Raw genomic sequence first — 19,361 nt, 5'->3', positions numbered from 1 at the left:
TTCTCTTATTGTAACCCAGGTATGACCAATTAGTCATTGCTTTGTTCCTCTGTCTTCCAATTTATGAATATTGATAGCATGAATAAAACCACCAATATGGAGATTGCACTAAAACAATTCAATTGCTAGTTTACAAGTGTGAAATATTTATTAGTACTGGCTATGAACACAAGCTGAAAGTTGGAACTGATGCTACATGCAGGGTATATCGTTTCCCCGTGACATTTTTGGAAATAAGATTGCTGCAGCAATACAATACAAAGTCACAGGAACCAGTCACCATTTTAAGATTGAATTTCCAATAACCTTTCTCTTCCTCCTGCTGTGTAGAGAACAATAAGCAATTACTTGCCGTGCAGACATTATACAGCACAATTAGAAGAGGTTTTCACGGAGAAGATTGGTTTCCCACCTGGGAGCCATGATTATAAAGTAACCTAGTTGAGAGGTTCAGATTACACAAGGTCGCAGGCTAGATATGAACGAGGAAGACTAGCTGGCCATTATTACCTCATCATTCAGGCAGAAGGTACAGTCTGCTCATCACAGCATCCAACAGCTTCTTAAGGTGATTCCAAAGTTTTTGCCTCCATTACCCTACCCAGAAGTCTATTCCACTATTCTGTGCGAACAAGAACTTCTAGACATTGGTCCCAAGTGGGTCTTACTCCTACCCGCGTTAAAAAATCCTCCGGTTTCCTTCCCTCCTCTCCTGGAGTACAGTTTTACAGGCACAGCTGCATTCCAATTCGATGTGACCATTCTTCATTTATAAGTCTAGTGAAGGACAGTCAGCGGGCTCTTAACTTTTCAATTCAGCCCCATCCTGTCCCGATCAGGCATTCACACTTTCCAGTAGAGTCATTGGACAATGATCGGGGCTGGGGCTCTGGGTAATTTAGCTTCTTCCTAACCCAGGACTTTGGGGCCAATTATAGTCCACCTCTACCCCTCCCCCCAAATGAGATTAGCTAACTCAATGAGGGGTAGTTGGGGAGAAACTATTTCCACTGGCCAGAGGGTCGGTAACCAGAGGACACCGATTTAAGGTAATTGGCAAAAAAAGCCAGGGGGGAGTGGAGGAGAATTTTTTTTTAAATGCAGTGAGTTGTTATGATCTGGAATGCACTGCCTGAGCAGTTGGTGGAAGCAGATTCAATAGTAACTTACAAAAGTGAATTGGATAAATACCTGAAATGGAGAAATTTGTTGGGCTATGGGGAAACAGCAGAGAGAGTGGGACTATACGGATACACTTTCAGAGCTGGCAGAGACATAATGGGCTGAATGTCCTCCTTCTGTGCTGTATGATCCTATGAACTCAGCATAGAACAAGAATGGAAGAGATGATCTACCGGCCAGGATGGCTTTACCCATTAGGCCACAGGAATGCTTAGGAAACTTCTGTATAAAATGTAATGACTCTTCCTACCTTTTAGCAGAAGACACCTCCTTCCTGGGTGAGGATGGTGACTGAGGTATAGCATTGCTTCTTTTTGGAGGTGTCGCAGTCCCATTGCTAAGGGTGGGCTTAGAGGGCAATGCTTGCATGAAGAGACGAGCTACAAAACAGAAGCAACATTTAGTACAACGGATACAAAAAGAAAATCAGATTGTAATTCAACAAGCATTTCTAGAAATCCTCTTTCCTTCCCCCCCCACCCCACCACACACAAAGTCTCTAAGTATTTTAGAAGGGGAAAATGCAATGTTGAGCAGTGGAGGGGAAGGATTAGGGGAGGGTGGAACACACAAGAGAGGCTGTTGGAGAGACAGTGAGGTCAGGTGGTTTTGGGAAGAGGTTCCAAAAGGAGCAGGGGGTATGAAGCCTTCTCCAGATGTAGAGTGGAGAGACAGGAGAATGAGCAGTAATCCAGAGGCAAGGGACATGAACGATGCAGCTGAGACATACAGCTAGAGAATGTCACTCAGAAAAAGGGTTAAGTGAGAATGAGAGATTGGGAAATGAACCGGAAGATCTTGAATTCAGTACAGTGGGGGACCCAGTGAAATTTGCAAAGGAAGAGAGCGATTTATGTGCAATTCATTGAAACAATCCTGATTAGATCATGAAAACCTCAAAACAAACTCCAGCCTTCTAATTACAGAGCGAGTAGCTGAGCCGTACAGAAATTGGAAGGGCCAGGTTCGATTCTCGGTCTGTGCTGAGTTAGCTGGTCTGAGTTGGGCAGGAGGGGGCTCTAGTGGCAGAAATGCAGCGCTGCAACATTGCAATGCAAGATAAACTTTTCTAAAATAATATTTTCTCCCCTTGCTTGGATTGTCCTACAAAATGCATTGGTCCACCCTCAATTCAGCAACAGAAAACAATGAAGCCAGGCAGTATACTACCTCAGGACTTGTAACTTCCTCCTCAAAATCCTTCGCCTCTCCACCTTTATCTTTTATGAGAGTCACTGGCAAGGCCAGCATTTATTGCCCATCCCTAGTTGCCCTTGAGACGGTGGTGGTGGGCCTTCTTCTTCAACCACTGTGGTGAAGGTACTCCCACAGTGCTGTTAGGGAGGGAGTTCCAGGATGTTGAACCAGCGACAATGAAGGAACGGCCGATATATGTCCAAATCGGGATGATGTGTGACTTGGAAATTATTATGTTTAAGACCCTCCTTAAAACCCAACTCTTTGGCCAAGCTTTTGGTACCCTTCTTTGGGTCACTGTCCCATTTATTTCTGATTTAAGCCTCAGTGAAGCACCTTGTGATGTTTTACTACATTGAAGGCACTATACAAGTTGTTGTTGTGGGTCTTAGTCTATACTGAGCCATATGATCTCAGTAGGGGTGCTACAATTGAAGGGGGGGGGGGGGGGGGGGAATAAAAATTAGCTAAGTTTCCCAACTGACTCGTGTGGATCATCAGGATCAGTTTCAGGTGTTGCTGTGGTGTTATTCCCCCCACCAGTCTTCAGACATTCACTGTCTAGGTTGGCACAAAGAATGGCTGGTCATTATGGCAAGGGATACTGGATCACTTGCCCACCCCAACCCGAGTCAGCACCTAGGAGAGGACCGGAGGGGAAATAATGGCTTCAATGTACCTCTGGTGGGTCCCCTTTTATTCAGCAAGGAGTGCTGCTCCTCGGCAACCGTCAGCCGTCGGACCACGTCTGCAAGCGCAGCCTTCAACACCTGAATCTCATCGTCCTGCAGCTGCATTCGCTGCTCAAGATAAGAGATGCGGTCGTCAACATCCATGCTACTGGCAGCCGATACGCTGTCATCTGTAAACAGTCCAAACAGAAAGACATAAACTCTATTTCTCAGCTAAAAGCCTCATCAGAAGCAGCAACATTGGACATGGGTTTACAGCTACTACCTGGCTCGAACAGAGTGCCTTATAAAACAAGGAAAAAAAATTGCATTTATATAGCACCTTTCATGACATCAGGATGTCCCAAAGTGCTTCACAATCAATGAAATGCATTTGAAGTGTAGTCAATGTTGTAATGTAGCTCAGCCATTCCAGAACAGGGCACAGTAAACAGTGGCCATGTATTTCACTGGATGAGGGGAGAAAATGTACACACATACAAACAAAATTGACTTGAAAGATACAGTCACCAAACTAGTCAACTACAGAAAACAGATTTGCCTTGTATTATTAAAGAAGAACATGGTGTCGCATTAGAAAGAAATTGGTCAGTCAGCTACTTTAACGAGCTGTATACAAGTCACTCCCTTTGTTGAAACAGCAGAGAAAAATAATTTTGTATATGAATATCGCACAGCTCAATTATATAACTTGACTCAATTTCAAGACAATTGCTCTTTGTTCAAGGTCTATATGAAGTGTTTCAGCAGTCTAACCACAAAAATAAAGCCTGAGCAACTAAGTGCAGTCAGCAGAACCCAAGAGTCATGGCAACCCGTGGTTTGGGCAGAATATTTTATTTATTTGTATACACGCTCATTTATTAACAGTCTTGAATATAGTGCACACCCGTGTCATGCTTAATTCCTGAAACACCTTCCCATCATTTGTTGTCAGAGGGCCACACACTTAAGTGGACCTGGCCTGAAATTTGCAGTCATCCATTGGCAGATTTGGCTTGACCACATCAAGTATAGCCACGCCTCAGTCTCTTCAGCGAAAACAGTCTACTGCTCCAGGATTATCTCAGGACACAAAGGACAACCCAAAACATTTTTTTAAATTAAAAACATGACTAACCATCTCCTCCACCCCCTTTCCCCTCTGCCCCCTTCCAACACAAAGTGTGGAGCTTATGGAATTCACTTTTGAGATTGAGATGATCCTTGCAGCTACCTGCTCTTCCTCTCCCTCTCCCCCCACTCCCAACCTTCCCCCAGTTCCCTACCCACTCGAGTTTCTCCCCCATATCCCATTGCGCTCGCTTCTCATCTCATCTAGGAGATTCACCGCCTGCTCCTTTGATCCTAACCCCACTCAACTTTCCCTACAAACCCATAATAGCCAACATTGCCAATTGCTCTCTTTCCTTGGTCACTGTCCTTCTCCTTTTTAAAACTGCCATCGCCCTCCCTTCAACAAAGCCAGCGCATGAAGCATCTATCGTCTCCAACAACCGTCCCTTCCTCTCCAAGGTCCTTGAACGTATCGTCACCTCCCAGCTCCATGTCCATGTCAGTCAAAACTCCCCGTTCGAATCCTTTCCTAATTATCATGTGAAGTTGTGATACAGGGGAATTGTTTCAAGTTGGTGAAAGACGTATTTAGGGTTGAGGTCAGCATAAGCTCTTCACAGAAATAGCAACTTGGAATAGACTTCCAGGTCATTCAGGAGCCAGTTGCATACAATGATGGGGATAGGAGGGGAAATGCAATGTGGAGCAATTCAGGCACAAGTACCGGCTGAAATTCCACGACAGCCAACCACATAGACCCACCTCTCCAGTGTGACATTATTAAACAGGGTCCAGTCACCTCCTGAAGTGTAGCGACAAGGCCACCTGCTGGTAGTGACCAGCACCATCAGCTTCCAACAACAGCAACTCAAAGACCCACCAACCAAACCAAAATACTCAAAGTGCTCTTCTGACTTTGCACTGCCTCCTGTGGAAGATAAGCAGAATCTCGTAGCGGAGGATCAAGATACAAAACAGAAAATCTGAACGCAGAAAATGCACAGTAGGATGTTTGACAAATTTACTAGAGTTTTTTTGAGGATGTAACTAGCAGGGTAGATAAAGGAGAACCAGTGGATGTAGTATATTTGGATTCATGGGGTTGGGGGTAATATATTAGCATGGATAGAGGATTGGTTAAAAAGGACAGAAAATAGAGAGTGGGGATAAACAGGTCATTCTCAGGTTGGCAGGCTGTAACTAGTGGGGTACTGCAAGGATTGGTGCTGGGACCTCAGCTATTTACAATCTATATTAATGACAGATGAAGGGACAAGTTTGCTGATGATACAAAGCTAAGTGGGAAAGTAAGCTGTGAGGACACAGAGTCTGCAAAGGCATATGGACAGGTTAAGAGAGAGGGCAAATGTGAGGTTTTTCACTTTGGTAGGAAGAATAGAAAAACAGAATATTTTTTAAATGGTGAGAAACTACTAAACACAAAGTTAACATGCAGGTACAGCAGGCAATTAGGAAAGCAAGTGACATGTTGGCCTTTATTGTAAGGGGGTTGGAGTACAAGAGTAAGGAAGTCTTACTACAGTTGCACAGGGCATTGGTGAGACCTCACCTGGAGTACAGTGTACAGTTTTGGTCTCTATCTAAGGAAGGATATACTTACCTACGAGGCAGTGCAACAAAGGTTCACTAGATTAATTCCTGGGATGAGAGGGTTGTCCTAGGAGGAGAGATTGAGCAGAATGGGCCTATACTCTCTGGAGTTTAGAAGAATGAGAGGTGATCTAATGGAAACATAAGATTATGAGGAGGCTTGACAGGGTAGAGGCTGAGGGGTTGTTTCCCCTGACTAGAGTTGAGAACTAGGAGGCATAATCGCAGGAGACGGGATCGGCCATTCAAGACGGAGATGAGGAGGAATTTCTTCACGCAGAGGGTTGTGAATCTTTGGAATTCTCTACCCCAGAGGGCTGTGGATGCTGAGTCATTGAATATATCAGCTGAGATGGATAGATTTTTGGACGAGGGGAATCAAGGGATATGGAGATCGGAAAGTGGAGTTGAGGTCAAAGATCAGCCATGATCCGATTGAATGGCGGAGCAGGCTTGAGGGGCCACATGGCCTACTCCTACTTCTATTTCTTATGTTCTTATGTCAGCTTCTTATTGACAGACAGGCTGCAGCTTCAGGTGCGGTCCTTCAAGTTCATCAAAACATGAGCCTATTTTCCCCTTTCAGATGCTCTCTGCATTTTTTTTGCCACACTCTTTCTTTAGAGATTACTAAACTGGAGAGGATAAAAGTGGTTCGAAACTTTGAAGCAGTCACGTCAACACCATGCAAGTCCGCCCTCCCCCAACTTGCACCAAGCCGGACACAATTGTCACGTCACCCCACACAACACAGAATGTACAAGATCCGAAGAGACCATGGCAGTATATTTAGTTGGTCCCAAAGTTTGAAAAAGATCACCTGTGACTGCATCTCCCATATCCTTGTGCTCCAGAATTGCTGCGCCTCCAGCCAAGCTGTTCCAGTACAGCTACAACATTGGCATCGACCCGACAACGTGGAAAGTTGCCCAGGTATGTCCTGTCCACAAAAAGCAGGACAAATCCAATCCAGCCAATTACCGCCCCATCAGTCGACTCTCAATCATCAGCAAAGTGATGGAAGGTGTCGTCAACAGTGCTATCAAGCGGCATTTACTCACCAATAACCTGCTCACCGATGCTCAGTTTGGGTTCCGCCAGGATCACTGGCTGCAGACCTCATTACAGCCTTGGTCCAAACATGAACAAAAAAGAGCTGAATTCCAGAGGTGAGGCGAGAGTGACTGCCCTTGACATCAAAGCAGCATTTGACCGAGTGTGGCACCAAGGAGCCCTAGTAAAATTGAAGTCAATGGGAAACAGGGGGAAAACTCTCCAATGGCTGGAGTCATACCTAGCGCAAAGGAAGATGGTAGTGGTTGTTGGAGGCCAATCATCTCAGTCCCAGGACATTACTGCAGGAGTTCCTCAGGGCAGTGTCCTAGGCCCAACCATCTTCAGCTGCTTCATCAATGACCTTCCCTCCATCATAAGGTCAGAAATGGGGATGTGCGCTGATGATTGCACAGTGTTCAGTTCCATTCGCAGCCCCTCAAATAACGAAGCAGTCCGAGCCCGTATGCAGCAAGACCTGGACAACAGCTACGCTTGGGCTCATAAGTGGCAAGTAACATTCGCGCCAGACAATGACTATCTCCAACAAGAGAGTCTAACCACCTCCCCTTGACATTCACCAGCATTACCATCGCCGAATCCCCCACTATCAACATCCTGGGGGTCATCATTGACCAGAAACTTAACTGGACCAGCCATATAAATACTGTGGCTACAAGAGCAGGTCAGAGGCTGGGTATTCTGCGGCGAGTGACTCACCTCCTGACTCCCCAAAGCCTTTCTACCATCTACAAGGCACAAGTCAGGAGTGTGATGGAATACTCTCCACTTGTGTGGATGAGTGCAGCTCCAACAACACTCAAGAAGCTCCACACCTTCCAGAACAAAGCAGCCCGCTTGATTGGCACCCCATCCACCACCCTAAACATTCACTCCCTTCACCACCGGCACACAGTGGCTGCAGTGTGCACCATCCACAGGATGCAATGCAGCAACTCGCCAAGGCTTCTTCATCACACCTCCCAAACCCGCGACCTCTACCACCTAGAAGGATAAGAGCAGCAGGCACATGGGAACAACACCGCCTGCACGTTCCCCTCCAAGTCACACACCATCCCGACTTGGAAATATATCACCGTTCCTTTATTGTCGCTGGGTGAAAATCCTGGAACTCCCTTCCGAACAGCACTGTAGGGGAACCGTCACCACACGGACTGCAGCGGTTCAAGGCGGCTCACCACCACCTTCTCAAGGGCGATTAGGGATGGGCAATAAATGTTGGCCTCGCCAGCGACGCCCACATCCCATGAATGAATAAAAAACCCCTCAATCAACACAAATGAATGAAAAACAATTAATTCCTAAAAAAAAAATTCCACAAACTTTCCAAGCATTAGACATAGGATGTTCTAGGAATTGATCTTACCTCAAAAAATTCCCTTAAAACCTCTATGTTACTAGCCCCTGACTTACTGTGCTAATCACAGGGGAGCAAGCTACAATTGCAATGTCCAGATATACTGCTTTGAAAAATAAAAAAAGTTTAATCTTCCAGAGCTCAAACCCTGGCTGGGTTATAGCAGGATAACAACATGGCATTTCAGCGAGTGGTAGAACACAGCTAGGAGGAGCCAGTGATCCAGAGCTTCTAATACCTACTGGAAGTTGGGTCATTATCGTCCACCTTAAAAATGGCATGACAGCAGAGGCGTGCGAGGCCAGGCTTAGAGTCTCCTTGACCTAAGGAGGGTGCATGGGGAGGTCAAAGTATAAGAGGCAGAATCACTATCGGAACACCTCAAATAAACAGCTCTAGTCCTGGAATCTGTAAAGCTGCTTTAATATTTCAGGTGACAGGAAGTCAGAAGTTCGCCTTCCATCTGTTACACGCCACGCAATAAACACACCGAACCAATGGCTTTATGGATCCGCAAAATCCATAAATACATTCCAAGAGCAGTCTAATGACTTATGGCACATAGCCAAGTAGCTAGAACTTAATAATAGGGAATTTAGGGATAAATTAAAACCACTTTTACACTGGAACTTGGTCAGTTTGTATTCTGGGAGCCCAATGTCTATGAGCCAGCTCTCCCCATTCACGCTGCCTTATTCCAGCAGTGGAAACCAGGTTTTTTTTGGGGGGGTGGGGGGGGGGGGGAAAAAAAAAAAAGAGGGAACACACACGCCCATCACCACCCCACCCAATCCAGCTGCCTTCCTGTCGGGTCCCGATGTTCGCCTACTTAACAGAGCAGGTTAACGGGGCACCCGCAGTAAGGCAATCTGCAATTTTAATTGGGAGGCCTGTGCGGGGAGGAGCAGTGGTGGCTTCTCCCCCAGGCCAGACCTGCCAGGAGCAGGGAGCTGTGGGCTAGAAGTGGCCCAGGCAGGCAAGCCTTCTTTTTAGGTTTCCTGGTGAGCCAGGGCCAGGCCTAGGCCTGACAAGGAAGCCTTTAGCCTCCCTTGGCACAGGCCAGCCCCTCCTCCCCTACTTATTTGATTGTCAGGGAGCGATCTTGCGGGTCCCCAGCTGCGGCCTCCTGCCACCGAGTTCCCGCTTGCCCAGGTAGTGGATCTGGCTGGGTTCGGGCAGGTCACCGAGAAAATATGGAATGAGGCCCAGCCGTTAAGATCCAGCTTTTTATTTCTAGTTAAAACTGAATTCAAATTCTCAAACTGCCCTGATGAGATTTGAACTTACTGTTATCTGGGTTACTAGTCCAGGCCACTAGGTTATAGACCACGAACATAACCACTCATGCATTCAGCACTTTCCAGATTTCTAATAGTTCAGAAGCTATTTGCAGTTTCTTCTCGATAATATATCTGACACTTGACTTCCTGCTGTTCTCAGCTCCCATCTTAATGTTCTTGTTCAGTCCTATTAAAAGGGCTCACTTATGTCCCAGCTTTCTGCTCTGACCAAGAGTCTGCACTGCAAAGATTAGCTGATGGGCTAATGTTTCATTTTCGGTTTTATTTTAATTTGATAGTTACAGTTTTTTTTAAATCTCCACTCAGCTATTGCCCCCATTCAAAGTCCCATCCCATTGGGTGAGGAATTGGGAGGCACCCAGTGCCCCTCCGACCCTTCCCCCAGTATGAGTCAGCACCCAGTGCCCATTTCCCCAGCATGAGTCAGCACCCAGCACCCATTTCCCCAGCATGAGTCAGCACCCAGTGCCCATTTCCCCAGCATGAGTCAGCACCCAGCACCCATTTCCCCAGCATGAGTCAGCACCCAGCACCCATTTCCCCAGCATGAGTCAGCACCCAGTGCCCATTTCCCCAGCATGAGTCAGCACCCAGTGCCCATTTCCCCAGCATGAGTCAGCACATTCAGGAGATGGAGAGAAAATTAGGGGAGTTTTTTTTTTGTACATTAAATAACACCCCTCTTTCTCCCTCTGTTCCCTTAGCAGGTGCACACTCTGCTAAATTACACCACAGCTTCAGTGTACAGATTACCAGGACAGGTAGGAGCAACTCTTCTACACCACTAGAAACGACTGATTTTACGGTCTACTCACCTGCCATGATTCCGTTGTCTATAATATTAGATCCGTTGGCTAATTAACCTGATGTATGAGCACCGCGTATTACACTGTGGCCACCTCCAAGTCAACAAGATTAGTGTTGTATAATACACAGGCTTCTCTCTGTGCATACAGCTTCCCGATGCATCATACCCCTAGTACTGGCTCCAGCCCAGATATGGAATTAGATGAAGGATAATGGATAACATAAGCTGCTTAAAAAGATACAGCAATTATTTTTCTCTCCCCTTTCCAAATAACCTCAGTGTTTTTAAAAATACCTGTAGCCAGCTACTGACAGTAAAACAGTCCTACATCCTGCAGTTATACGACTCAGTGACATAGTAACTTAATAGTGCTAAAACAAACCATACGAATGAATCAAGGTTCAATCTGTTAAGTTTGAATTGCTGGCAAGCTACACGATCTGCTAAGATCTGACATAAGGCAATAAATGCAACTGTTGATTAGAATCCATCTACTAGGAGATCAGTTTTCAACTTACACATATAGGAGTGCACAGCCTTTGACTCCATGTGTGTGTCTGAGCACTCATTAACTCATTCAATGCACTCTTAGGTCAGGTCATTCCTTACAGAGAGTCTCTCCTCCTCCTTCACCCCCACCCCTCCCCCTCACAGCCATAACAATACCACCATCTGGAGTCTTCCCAGGACCAGCAACTGCAGCAGACCTTTAGTAATGAATGAGTTAAGGACGTAGAGACGGAAACACAAAAAGTAAAATTGTGCCATTTTCTCAACAGCCACTCCTCCTTCCTTTAGTCTCCACTGTACCGATTGCCCACTGCAAGAGTGGGCGTGTAATCTGGTTTAGGACCAGACATTGCCGCTCAAAATCAGCAAAAGAAAAGCCCACGGTAAAGTCCAAATTATCATCACCCCACCCCCATGCTGTCCAAGCTCCTTTAACTTCCTGACCCCAGTGTAGACTTCTAAATCCCTCCAACGTCATTACCCAGAGTGGTGAGAATGTGGAACACGCAACCACATGGAGTAGTTGAGGCGAATAGCAGATGCATTTAAGGGGAATCTAGATAAACACATGAGAAAGAAAGGAATAGAAGGTTATGCCGATAGGGTGAGATGAAGTAGGGAGGGAGGAGGCTCACGTGGAGCATAAACACCGGCACAGACCAGATGGGCCGAGTGGCCTGTTTCTTTGCAGTAAATTCGATGTAATTTCATGAGCTTCTCCCAGTGGATTACTCTGGTCCACCATCAGAGGCTTACCTTTCAGTCAGGGTATTGCTAATCATTGCAACCCTCTTCCCTGCCCCACTCACCTTGCTTTGCTACTTCTCTCTCCCTTCCAGAGCCTCAAAAACTCCATCTCTCCGACTATACGTGCAATCCACCTCAACCTTTCTCATCTTGTGTTTGCCACTTCCCCCTCCCTCCTTGTAAAGCGATCTGAAATATTCTTCAATGCAAGGGACACTATATAAATGCACGTTGCTACAGGAACAATTTACACATCCCACTTTATAAATAATTGTGGGACTTGCTCTTGGTTGGAGATTGTAATACTACTTGGAAACAATTTACAAACCGTCTTCATCACAAACAGCTGCCATCTGGCCTGGTGGTGTTTACTGTAAACGTATAAAGTTTATTCAATGTATACGCATTGTTTAGATTTACCAAATACTGTACAGCTTTTAATACACTGTACATCAATATTTTACTGCCGATCTGGGATTAACTTTAACCTTACTCCCTCAGGGTTGCAACGCTATGGTCAGAATGTCAGTCTCTATTTCATTTTGATTCACGTCAGAATGCTGATACTTTTTAAATATAAAAAGAAATTTTGTTCACAGCAACTCAGCAGCCCAAGGTCCATCCGTACACTCTTCAACTTGTATTTATAAACGCTCGGGCTCGAGTCACTCCAGCACAATAGATGTACTCAGACAGTTTATACAATGGGAGGGAAGGGGGCAGAGGTCATGAGGTTACAGTCAAATCAGAGTTCAGAGACAGGACATAAACTTTCACAAAGCTAAATCAAGATTTGATTCAGATCTCATAGGGAACCTAGGAACAAAGGTAGGCCATTCAGCCCCTCGAGCCTGTTCCGCCATCCAATTAGATCATAGCTGATCTGTATCTAAACTCCATTTACCCGCCTTGGTTCTATAACCCTCAATATCTCTCGCTTGTTCTTCCCCTCCCACCTCAAATGAATCAGATACTGCGCAGTGGCTTTGGTGAATGAGGGAAAAAGAATTGCAACGGTAATCAGGATGCTGGTACAGTCCCCACCGCTTATAGTGGGCGTGTTCGTGCGAATGTAATTTGCCTGTTACACACGATGACCGGTATAATACCACAAGAATGTTGGCGTCTCTCATCAGCACCCTGAACCGCTACATGTATGAATCTCCCTACTGCTGAACCTGGGCTCCGCAGCGCCAACCTGGCCGCGGGCATCAGGAAATTGGAGGAGCAGAGCTACCATTTCAACAACCCAAGCGCCTAATTAGGATTATTGTGCATCTGTGTTATTTTTGTTAAATATTTAATTTTTTTAAATCATGCAGCAGTTTTTCATGTGCACATCACAGGCGAGTAAGCACAACTGTTACTGCCCGAAATAAACCAAGCACTTAACCAGCAACTTTGAAATTGATGTTAATGCAAATGGTTAATGGTTATCACGTTTTTGGCTGACATAAGCAACTGCCCGCTTTAAACGTGGACATTTTAAGTGGTAGGGACTGTATCAGGCTATTCACACATTTTTAAAAAAAAATTAATAACTTGCCTGATGGAACAATGCTCATTTTTACCCAAAATGGAAGGGTGGGAAGTGGTAAGAAAAGGCCAAAAGCTACTATCGTCTACAAGAAGCAACAGAAAGAAGAAAGGCAAGTCCCTCTGGCAACAGAGGGGTGCATTAGCAGCCTGACAGTAGCTCCAGAAATAGGCTGGCTGTTCATCCACAACTGGACCACATTATGCTGAGCAGAGGCAGAGGCTTCTCTCAAAAGCACCCTCTCCTCCCTCGTTACGCGTCAAGGCTGCTTTGTTAAGTTGGTCTGTCATCGAGACTTCTCCACACAAAATGTTATAAATCCATTTAGATTATGAAATTTAAACCTCACGTGCCCTCTAGAGGCTCTAATTAGATTATGTTTTCAGCTGAAATTGAAGCCATTAGTTCTAGGTTGACACACGACTCCAGAAGTGCTTCTGAAATAAAATTACACAGCGAAAAAAAATGTAAAGAACAATCAATGCAGAGATACTGACTCAATAGCCACTTCTATTTAAATTGTGGCACCAATCCAAGTCACTAGTTGGAGAGGAAAATAAAAGAAAACCACAGGTTAGATTCAACCTCAGTGCAGAGGGATGGGAGAGAATAAAGAGCCCGTCACAAGGGTTAAGAGTATTTGGGCAATGGGTTCATTCTCCTTTAATACAAAGGACACTGACAGCCTTAGGGGTAAATGCACCACCCAATGGGGGGGGGGGGGGGCTCAAAACTAGGGGCCATAAATATAAGATATAGTCACTAATAAATCCAATAGGAAATTCAGTAAAAACTTTACCCAGAGAGTGGAACTTGCTACCACAAGGAGTAGTTGAATAGCATAGATGCATTTAAGGGGAAACTAGATAAACACATGAGGGAGAAAGGAATTATCCTGATAGGATGAGATGCAGAGGGGTGGGAGGAGGTTCGTGTGAAGCATAAACACCAGAGATCAGATGGGCCGAATGGCCTGTTTCTGGGCTGTACAAACCAAAAAGTTCCAGGATTGATTCCTAGTAGGTGCCGCGTTAACTGGTCTCAGCTGGGTTGTTACAATTGACCACAGCACCGGGGAAAAATATGGGGGGGGGGGGGGGGGGGGGGGGGAAAAGAGAGGAGAGGAGGGAGAGGAGAGGAATTTTAATTTGTTATTATTTACCCCACCACTATCCAGTGGCCCCGACTGGAAAGGGTTTGCATACGTAATGTGATTATATACACCTTATGTCTGCATGCACTGCCTGTCAATGACCCCTCACCATTATAAATGTGGACTAGGAATTTATAATGGAAACTGCCTATATAACCAAACTCCAAGACTTTTGCACATAATGAGGAAGTGTTACATTATTTGAGGTGCAGTCTTTCAGGTGGGACAATAAACTAAGTGCCAGTTCCAGTAAAAAGATCCCACTGCACTTTTCTCCCAGTGTCCTGACCAAAAGTCTTCCCTCAACCAACAACAGATTAACTTCATGTTTGCCTATGAAAACAACAGTGACAGCAGTCACTCACTGACATTGCAGGGGGTGGAGGGCAATCCAGAAGCAACGAAGGGCGATATACAAGTGCAAATCTTTGACGTTTTCCTCCTGTCTTTGAAGGCAGTGGCACATGCTTGGTTGAATTTTAAGCACTGAATACGGACATAGCTCAGGCAGTCCTGTATAATACAAAAAGCTGCTTCCACTAGGGTAGCAATATTTTCCCCCGCCCCCCCCCCCATAATTACCAAATGAGAGATAACAGATGACATGAGGTCTGAAATGAGAATCCTAATTTTACCCGATTTCAAGGGATACCTGAAATATATGTACCTACAGCACAGATACAGGCCATTCGGCCCAAACGGTTTATGCTGGTGCTTATGCTCCACACGAGCCTCCGCCCGCCCTATCAGCATATTCCTTTCTCCCTCGTGTGTTTATCAAGCTTCCCCTTAAATGCACCTATGCTATTTGCCTCAACTACTCCATGTGGGAGCAAATTCTAAATTCTAACCATTCTCTGGGTAAAGAATTTTCTCCTAAACTCCTTATTGGGTTTATTAGTGACAACTGAACCCAGGAGAATATGGCAGAATCATTTTTACTTGGGCATGATGCAAAGGTAGGACTTGGTGATTATGCAAAGGAGCCCCTCTTGGGTTAGTGATTTTACTACAAATTGGGTGTTCTTCACCAGAAGAAAAAATAACTTCTGTTTCAAGCTGTCAAATTTGGGGAACAGGTTGGGCAGTGAGGACAGTTTTATTGGCAGTAATGAAGGAGACAGCTGCTCTCACCTTTCATGCCTGTGGCATCTTGCAGGCTCCTGTAGGTGACACTGCAGGGCTCAGCCAGTCCTGTATAATACAAAAAGCTGCTTCCACTAGGGTAGCAGATGGCTGCAATATTTCCCCCCGCCCCCCCCCCCCCAACAATTACCAAACGAGAGACAACAGATGACATAAGGTCTGAAATGCGAATCCTAATTTTCCCCGATTTTAAGGAACACCTGAAACATACGCACCCCCACGTCAGCCCTAAGAAACAATCAGAATGGTTTACATTCAGCAGGCAGACGGTGACGCCCAAAATGTACTTGTTCCCCAAATTCCTTTTTTTTGTAAAAAAAATCCCAATTGATGCCAGTCTCTATCAAGTTTAGGGTTGCCAACTCTGATTGGACATATTCCTGGAGGTTTCATCACATGACCTCTCGCCTCCAACCCAGTCAAACAGCCTCTTTACACAGCCAATTTAAAAAAAAATATAAATGAATAAACAAAAGCATTCAAAGAAAATGAAAAAAAAAATTATTTAAAAAAAAAATGCCCCTATGGTTTTTCTTCTGGGTTCTTTGCAGCAGTGTCCAAGAGAATAAGCTTTAATTGCTGGATACACCAGGTCAAGCTGAATCAAGTTGTTCCTGTTGTTAATTTTAGTGGGACACAACGCCGGAATTTCCATTTTGTACTTATGCTTGGTGGCGGGGGGATAAAAAAACGGCAAGAGTGATTTCATCCGCCAAAAAACTGTAACTGACTGTTCGGCACTTACATTACTCCAAATCACTTCTTGCTGAGGTGTTCCGGGGGGGGGGGCTGAGGGGAAGGGGGTTGCAGTGTAGGGGACTTGGTGAAGAAGACGGTGTCTTCTGCCCCCGCTCTGTCCATATACTGATGGACATGGGTACAGATGGCAACCAAGGCTAAAAGGCTCGGTCACTGCACTGCTTCATTCGCAAGCTTCTGCACATGAAAATGGCACGGATCTTGCCCCAAGGAATGTCATAGAATGATACAGCACAGAAGGAAGGAGGCCATTCGGCCCATTGTGCCTGTGCCAGCTCTTTGAAAGGGCTATCCAATTAGTCCCATTCCCCTGCTCTTTCCCCACAGCCCTGCAATTTTTTTTCCTTTTCAAGTATATATCCAATTCCCTTTCAAAAGTTACTATTGAATCTGCTTCCACCACCCTTTCAGGCAGTGCCTTCCACAATCGCAACTCTTGAATATAAAAAAAAACTCATCGCCCCTCTGTTTCTTTTGCCAATTATCATCTGTGTCCTCTGGTTCCTGACCCTAATTTACTGTCAAAACCTTTCATAATTTTGAACACCTCGATTAGATCTCCCCTTAACCTTCTCTGCTCTAAGCAGAACAATCCCAGCTTTAATGTCATCAAATATATTACAGGCATTCTCAAGATACAGCTCTATTGCCTAAATCAATTGAGGACATGTTACAATACACCGACAAAAGTATGCTCCCTTCATTTTGAGTTCTGTTTAACAGTTGTGCACTGGGAAAACAGTTGCTTTTTCTGAAGGAAGGTTAAAATTATGTTTACATTACAGGAGTGGAAGCAACTTCAGACTGGCGACTCTCCCTTCAAAATGCAAGTGGCCTAACGGTCTAGGAACTAACCCCACCAGAGATGCACCAAAATGTGATTCTTATGTCGGATTAAGGCTTTCTGCTCCTGCAAAGTAAACGCCGTAAGCTAGTATTGTGTGTTTGCACTCTTAATAAGCAATCAGGTCCTTGCATTACACAGCTGAGCTCAGGGGTATTACAGAGATCACCACCCGACCAGTGGGCAGGAGGGGAGAGCAACAAAACAGAGAATGCTTTCCTGCAAGACGCAATTTTTCAGGAAAGTAATTCTCCCATAATATCATAGAATCATACAGAAGGAGGCCATTCAGCCCATCGGGCCTGTGCCAGCTCTTTGAAAGAGCTACCAATTCGTCCCAGTCCCCTGTTGTTCCCCCACAGCCCTGCACATTTTTCCATGTTGCCTGCAAATAAGTAGTTCTTTAAAAAAAAATGGAGGATTTACATGAACTTCAAGGAGAGAAAGGCTGCAGCAGGATGGAGGAGATTCACAGGTGTCGATACTAAAATCCAAACTGCTGGGAGAGGGGACAGAAGAGCCGCCAGAACCCCAGCTATTGGAGGGAGGCCTGAATCAAGACTGCCTATTGTTTCCCCGAGATAAATAGGAAGTTCCCATAATAAATGCAGACTTGAAATGTTCAGAAATCTTAACAGGACATTACATTTTTTTTTAAACACAGGAAGTGTGTACCTACACAAGAATTTTAATATAATGTAGATGAAAGCTTTAGAGCACCATGAGCAGTAGGATCTCTCTAGAACTACTGCTGGTAATCCAGCACCAGCATCTGTCTTTGGAAGTTTTGTGTACATTTCCGAGGCCATTTTTATACTTAATGTTAACTATGATCTGCACTTGGCTTAGACCTTAGAAACATAAATTCTATTAACCATGTGTCCATGTACATCACTGGCCTAAAAATGAGATTTTTCTTCTTTCACCCACACCGAGTAACTCGAGTTTGAATCATTCCAAAAAGAAAACACATCACAACAATGGCTAGATGATCACAGAACACTCCTATACTGAAAAGAAACTGCAACCTAAAAGTTCTGCCACACAGATCCTGATATTCATTTAGTCCCACTTGCCCAACCTCCAGTGACTTCCCCCATCCCACTGAATTTAAAATCCTCATCCTTGCTCGCCGTTACCTCTGCAACCTTCTCCAGCCCTACGTGCCTGCATTCTCCTGTACATCCCAGCTCCGTCCACTCCACCTTTGGTGGAGCAGCCATCAGCTGTCTCGGCCCACACTCTGGATCTCAATCCGTAAATCCCCCCACCTCACGACCTATCTTCCCAGCTTCAAGAGCTTCCACAAAACCTTTTGTTTTGACCGAACTCCCTTAACTTTTCTATCACTGCTTGAAGTCCATTTCTCTTCTGTTGGGATGCTTTTAATTTAAGGGGATTTTTTTTTTTTAAATAAACAGATGTATACAAGTTCCTGCTGTACCTGAATCTTGTAAAACTATGACAAAGACAATTATAAAAAGTTACTTTTATTTGGACAATGCAGGGAACATCAGAACTTTTATCATGAGTTGATCACTTTTACTTGCTGATAAACCCATGGAATATATTTCCACTTCCATTTGGTGCTGTTGGCCTGTGACTGGCAGCTTGGTTCCTAGTTTGGAGAAGACTGCATTTGAGTTGGGGGGAGGGAGAGGAGATGGAAAACCCAAGGCCAGATTTTTCTGCAATCACAAGCCACAGGGATTCACTCTAGTGCCACGAGCAACCTGCCAGGTTACATATCCCATACAACGGACGAGGTGCTGCGAGATGCATCGTGGCTTGTTGCTCCATTGCCCTATGCCCGCCGAACGACAGGCCAAGTATCCACATTCACTGTCCATGTGCTCAGATCACTTAACTCACTATGAACTGTGAACTGTGGTAGATTCCACCCTAAGCAATCTTATAAATTCAGGACTGCAGTTTCCGCTGCCTTCCAAATTGATGTTGGTCTCTTTCGTACATGCTCAAATGGATTTATATCATACTTGACCAAGCCATCTTCATCCCCTCCCACCAATAAACTGGGGTCTACCTCTTCTTCACCAGAGAATCTTTTATTTCAGACCTTTGGGGGCAGTCTCCTTAGAAGCAGTCAGTTGTGGCATCTGGAGGAAGTACCACATTATTTGTCATGTCAAGCGGTCTCAGAGTGTGGAGAAGCTCTGGGATTCTTCTGAATGGTTCTGTTACTACTGCCATGCCTGTGGATACAGAATTCAAATATCAGTACTTCTGGTGTTCTGGTGTTGAGGGCTTAAAGCAGCAGCTTAAAAAGTGAGCCTTGCCTAAAGCTATGAATGTCACAATAAATTCCACAGGAGGCCAATCTTTGACATGTGAAAGCTCCAGACCCCACTATAGCATTTTTCCAAACT

At 45.1% G+C, this 19,361-nt stretch overlaps 1 protein-coding gene across 1 annotated transcript in view; it reads right to left on the bottom strand.

Annotated features, from left to right (window-relative positions):
• The window catches only part of eml2 (EMAP like 2), a 71,149-nt gene extending 61,512 nt beyond the window's left edge, over positions 1-9,637 (bottom strand). Inside the window, exons 1-3 of the mRNA XM_067974863.1 lie at positions 9,457-9,637; positions 3,059-3,241; positions 1,433-1,562 (exon numbers count right to left, since the gene is read on the bottom strand). Coding sequence (XP_067830964.1) covers positions 1,433-1,562; positions 3,059-3,241; positions 9,457-9,505 — 362 coding nt within the window. The 5' untranslated portion in view covers positions 9,506-9,637. The remainder of the gene's footprint in view (positions 1-1,432; positions 1,563-3,058; positions 3,242-9,456) is intronic.
• Positions 9,638-19,361: the final 9,724 nt, after the last annotated feature.

The sequence above is a fragment of the Heptranchias perlo genome, chromosome 41 (assembly GCF_035084215.1).
Source record: "Heptranchias perlo isolate sHepPer1 chromosome 41, sHepPer1.hap1, whole genome shotgun sequence".
NCBI lineage: Eukaryota > Metazoa > Chordata > Chondrichthyes > Hexanchiformes > Hexanchidae > Heptranchias > Heptranchias perlo.
This window is presented reverse-complemented; position numbering and strand designations above follow the sequence as displayed.